Genomic DNA, 5,086 nt, shown 5'->3' on the forward strand with positions numbered 1-5,086 from the left:
ATCACGAGAAAGCTGCACGTGAGTCGGTTTTAGGTTGGCCAAGGCAATTCAGATTTCATCCCTTATAATTATTATGAAAGGTTTTTATATTATGAATGGTATTATATTATATTTTTTATTTAAAAATAGTGAATTAATTATTATATTTATATTAAATAATATTTTTATTAAAATTTTAATAAAATATTATTAAAAAAGATAATTACATATTTCGATAATAAAAAATATCAAAAAAAGGAAAATTAATATAACTAAATAATAACCCATGTCATGTCACAGAAAAAATAGATAGAGAAGTTTGCTTTTTGTACTTTAACTAAGATGAGTCCACGTCATAACGATCCCTCGAGATTCCTGCGTCCACTACCAACAAGGTGCTGCTGGCTGCTGACTGCTGACTGCTGATTGCTTATTTATTTAATCAAAGATTGATGAGACTAGAGAAGAGAAGCGTGAGCCAACTTTTATCTCTTGTTTCGTGGCCATTGTTTCTTTCTCTCTTTGGTTCACCATTTTCATTTGTTCTCGCAGAGCTCACTCAGCGGCACACATGACTTTTACCAGAATTTCCCTTTTCTCTCTCTTTTTCTCCTCTTTCTTTTTCCTATCATCAACCCTTTCTTCTCATCTTTATCCTGCTTCTGCAACTACTTCTGGTATTTCCCTTTTTTTTTCATTATATATCACTTCGGCTTTCGTTCTTGTTTTTTTTTTCCCTTTTTTTCTTTACATTTTGGACGATAAATTAATTTTATTTCAGTTGTTCCATTTTGGTATAATTCATTCATCTTTTCCTTTCAATTTAATCTTAACATCCTTTCAAGCTCTTTACCTGTCTTCACTTTCTCTTTCTTTAAAAAAAAAGTTTTTTTTTTAAATAGTGGATGAATGCAGGGATAGATGAGATGAGAGATCATAGCTAGCTTCAACCTTTTTTCTTTTCTCTATCTTTATCCTGTGTAACACCAGCATAACTGCATAAGAAAGAAGAATGACTGGCTGCTTACTACTTAATAGTGTTCTTATTTATATTTATATATACTTTTTATTTGTTTGGTTTACGAGTAATGATTGTTGTCTTACTATGTGGTTATTGAAGAAAAAGATGGCAAAACGAGATCTTTGTATTCAGAAATTTTAAGGGACGAGGCAGTTGCAAGGCTTAATAATCTTGGAAAGGTATTTGACATTTATATCAATTTTTTTATTTTAAAGATGGTGTGTTCTTCTATTATCAGATTACCCAAAAAAAAACCCCGAAAAGAAGGAGAAGGCAAGGGCTTTACTTGAGTTTCCTCTGACCCAGAAATTGTTCATATCATATTTGACGAAATCATTAAACCAGCTCTGGAGGAATGCAGAGAAATTTATTTCTCTCGTCTACTAAACAGTGTACATGAGCCTCTTAGAACAAATTTAATTCAATAAGGATTAGACTAAAGATTACACATATCCATTGAATCTAGCAATAATACATGGTTGGGACCATGACTTATGCGTATGTGATTACGACCAGTGACCGGTTGAAAGTTGTGGAGCCAAGTTAGTTAGTCATTAGTTTTCGATGAATTGCCTAAGTTAACAGGAAAGCAATGTTTAACGAATGTTGTTTGCTTCATTTTATAGGTGAGTGATGCTGATGGCTACCTTGAGAGAACATTTATGAGCCCAGCTTCTGTGAGGGCAGGCTTTCTTATTCGTGAGTGGATGGAGGATGCTGGTTTGAGAACGTTAGCTTTCCACCTTTTTTCTATATTCTGTTTAGGTTCTCTGGAACTTTTTGCTAATAGTTATCTGAATTTCCCAGGTGGGTGGATTCTATGGGCAATTTACATGGTCGAGTTGAGGGAATGAATGCGAGTGCTCAAGCTCTGTTAATTGGCTCTCATTTGGTGACGCCTTTCGTTTTCCACATGTTTATTCATTTTCTTGACACTACATGCTGTCAAGAATATGACTGGCACTTTCATACTGATAGTTGACATCTTCTTGGAAAATAGGATACTGTTGTTGACGCTGGGATGTTTGATGGGTCATTAGGTATAATTTCTGCTATATCAGCATTGAAAGTCTTGAAAAGCATTGGCAAGTTGGGAGAACTAAAACGACCAGTCGAGGCAAGTTATCTAATCTCTGATGTTATAATATAGCCAGGCTGTGTTCCAGTTCATTTTTCTTGTTACCCAATACATTTTGGCTCCTCTTATCTGTAAAAAAGATACTCAATTTTCAAATGGACATGCTCTAAAGTGAGTGCTTTGGAGGATATTCTTGTTCATGATATTCTGTTGATTATATTCTTGAAACTTGCAGGTTATTGCATTTAGTGATGAGGAGGGAGTGAGATTTCAATCTACCTTTCTTGGCAGTGCTGCAGTAGCTGGAATTTTACCTGTTACAGCATTGAAGATATCTGATAAGAGGTTTCCTTGATTAACACCCCTTTCATTTTTACTTATTGCCCTGTTGACAATCAGTGTGTTTATGTATAATCCTTGTTTAGTGGTGTGACAGTGCAAGATGCTCTCAAGGGAAATTCCGTAGAAATTACAGAGGATAGCCTGTTGGGGTTGAAGTATGATCCTGCATCGATTTGGGGTTATTTTGAGGTATGTTCGCCTGCTCTGCATTATTGTGAGAATAAACCTATACTGGTTATCTGGGGATATTCAGCAAAGAACTTAGTTTTGGATTTATAATACTTGCTCCATTTCTGCAGCTTCACATTGAACAAGGACCTGTACTAGAATGGGTTGGTTTTCCTCTTGCTGTAGTTAAAGGCATAGCTGGACAGACACGAATGAAGGTGAATATTTGTTTTCAAAATAGAGACATGAACTTCTCAAGACACATTCAATCTATGATCCTTTTTACTACCTTGGATTGACTATAGCTAAGGGTGTACAAGGAAATATACTAATCTTATGTAATGCTGTGCAATCTTTGAAGTACCTACTACCTACTCTTGAAACATGTTAAATGAACATTGAAGGTTCAGTTTAGTGCAATGCATAAAAAAGTACATGGAAGCTATAAATGTAGTTTAATCAAGTTAGAAGCATCATAAGGTTGAAAAGCACATGATATGAATGAGAACATGATTTATTTCTTCTCATTCTTGACTAGAGCAAGGAAGGGAAAAGGGGGACTAAAAGTAGAAGTAGTGTATAGTTCAAGCAGTTGAGTCTCAAAATACCATAGAACAGTTGTTATGGAGGAGAAAACTGAGCATTTTCATTTTGGGTAAACCTTGCATTATACTGCAATCTAAATGGTCTATTTTCCGGATTCTTATGAATGTTTCTTCATGCATTTCTGTGGTATAGAAAGAACTGAAGACTTCAAGGGTGATTATCTTTATTAATTACAGAAAGCATTGCAACTTGATCATTAATTGTTTACAGAGATTGTTTTAGTCCATTCATTTTGGGGTTATGGCTGCTTGTATTCTATTTTGCAACCAAAAGCTTCATCAACTTGGATGCATGTGGAAGTAGAATAATTTTTGAATCCAATATTTCCTAACAAGAATTTAGTTTTTTTTCTTCATTGAGCTGTTCCACTTTTGAAGGTTACGGTGAGAGGTTCACAAGGACATGCCGGAACAGTACCAATGTCAATGCGTAGGGACCCTATGGCTGCTGCTGCTGAATTGATTGTTTTGCTAGAAAGTCTATGTAAACATCCTCGAGATTTCTTATCCAGTGGCGGTAACTGCAATGAGCAAACATTAGAATCGTTGTCCACTTCTCTTGTCTGTACAGTTGGAGAGATCTCAACCTGGCCAAGTGCAAGTAATGTCATTCCAGGGCAGGCAAGAAATTCTTCCGTGAACGAATCTCAGTGTCAGCGTAAACAGAAAATGCTGATAAGCAGTAAAATATGAACTCTAATGCAGGTAACTTTCACTGTGGATTTACGTGCAATTGATGATGTTGGACGTGAGGCTGTTGTTTACGAATTATCTAATCAGATGTATAAAATATGTGATAGACGTTCTGTATCTTGCATCATTGAACGGAAGGTAGGAGGGTTTCCTAAAAATTTTGCAAAGCATTTTGCATAACAAGAACAAAAAATTTGATATACTTTGTCTGCTGTGGATCATTTCAGCATGATGCAAATGCAGTAATTTGTGATCAAGAACTGAGTTCACGGCTAAAATCTGCAGCTTACAGTGCTGTCAACAAAATGGTAGGGCAGATTCATGAAGAGGTTCCAGTGCTAATGAGCGGAGCAGGGCATGATGCGATGGCCATATCTCATCTCACCAAGGTTCAGTATCTATTTGCCTTTCTTAACTTGATATGGCAAGTGAATTTAGTGGTCGAATGGTAATGTGAGCCATGATATTTGAGCAGGTTGGAATGCTGTTTGTCCGGTGTCGGGGCGGCATAAGTCACTCCCCGGAGGAGCATGTATTGGAAGACGATGTTTGGGCAGCCGGTTTAGCAGTGCTAGCATTTCTTGAGTCCCATATGTAATTGTAACATTCAACAACTTACGTACACTAAATGCAAATGGACTTTCCTCTTCAATAAACCCACCTGATTGAATTGTACATTTCTTCAGTAAATCAGCCATACACCCACACCCATTTTTTATGAATATTATTTCTATTAAATAAAAACTCAACATAAAATATTTAAAAATGTAACTTCTAAATGGAAGTAACGAAAAATAATAAAATCTAAATTGTCAAAATATAGAATTGCATAAATATTGATTTAAACCTTAAGCATTTAAAGGTTAAATAGAATATTAGTACAACATTTGAAAAATCATATCAATTTAAGATTTGTACATTGCAAATTACTTAAAAGAAATTCGCGAGGAATTTTCATAATGATAAGAAAAATTAAAAGATGAACCCAATAAAAAGGAAAATAAAATCTAAAAATAAGGCATGCTTTTTAATTAAAATGATATTTAATGTCAATTATAGATTTAATTGTGATCAAATTGGGCCTAAGATAATAATAAATAGCCCAATCATTGAACAAGGAGTAGTTATTTTTCATATTTAGCTCTCAACTAGGGATGAACGTTTGATCGAATCTAATCGAGTTGACAAATAATATTTTAT

General features: G+C 34.8%; 1 protein-coding gene across 2 annotated transcripts; it reads left to right on the forward strand.

Annotated features, from left to right (window-relative positions):
• The first annotated feature begins 433 nt into the window (after positions 1–433).
• On the forward strand, positions 434–4,542 carry LOC107927606 (allantoate deiminase 2). 2 transcript variants are annotated; one of them, XR_005906112.1, is made up of 12 exons: positions 434–656; positions 1,100–1,179; positions 1,627–1,730; positions 1,808–1,892; positions 2,001–2,117; positions 2,314–2,423; positions 2,504–2,609; positions 2,720–2,806; positions 3,572–3,814; positions 3,899–4,024; positions 4,172–4,275; positions 4,362–4,542. XR_005906112.1 is itself a non-coding variant. In XM_041082677.1 (12 exons), exons 1-12 carry the CDS (start codon positions 551–553, stop codon positions 4,482–4,484), a joined length of 1,449 nt encoding a protein of 482 aa, XP_040938611.1. In that variant the 5' UTR covers positions 435–550; the 3' UTR covers positions 4,485–4,542. The 2 variants fall into 2 exon arrangements, 1 of the variants encoding a protein (XP_040938611.1); XM_041082677.1 differs by having other exon boundaries at positions 435–656; positions 4,114–4,275.
• The last annotated feature ends 544 nt before the right edge of the window (positions 4,543–5,086 follow it).

The sequence above is a fragment of the Gossypium hirsutum genome, chromosome A12, assembly GCF_007990345.1.
Source record: "Gossypium hirsutum isolate 1008001.06 chromosome A12, Gossypium_hirsutum_v2.1, whole genome shotgun sequence".
NCBI lineage: Eukaryota > Viridiplantae > Streptophyta > Magnoliopsida > Malvales > Malvaceae > Gossypium > Gossypium hirsutum.

Bases quoted from the DNA above. Each gene is read 5' to 3' on its own strand.
- LOC107927606 (XM_041082677.1), top strand. From the start codon at position 551: ATGACTTTTACCAGAATTTCCCTTTTCTCTCTCTTTTTCTCCTCTTTC. The intron at 2,610-2,719 runs GTATGTTCGCCT...CCATTTCTGCAG, and splicing joins CGATTTGGGGTTATTTTGAG to CTTCACATTGAACAAGGACC. The intron at 4,025-4,113 runs GTAGGAGGGTTT...GGATCATTTCAG, and splicing joins CTTGCATCATTGAACGGAAG to CATGATGCAAATGCAGTAAT.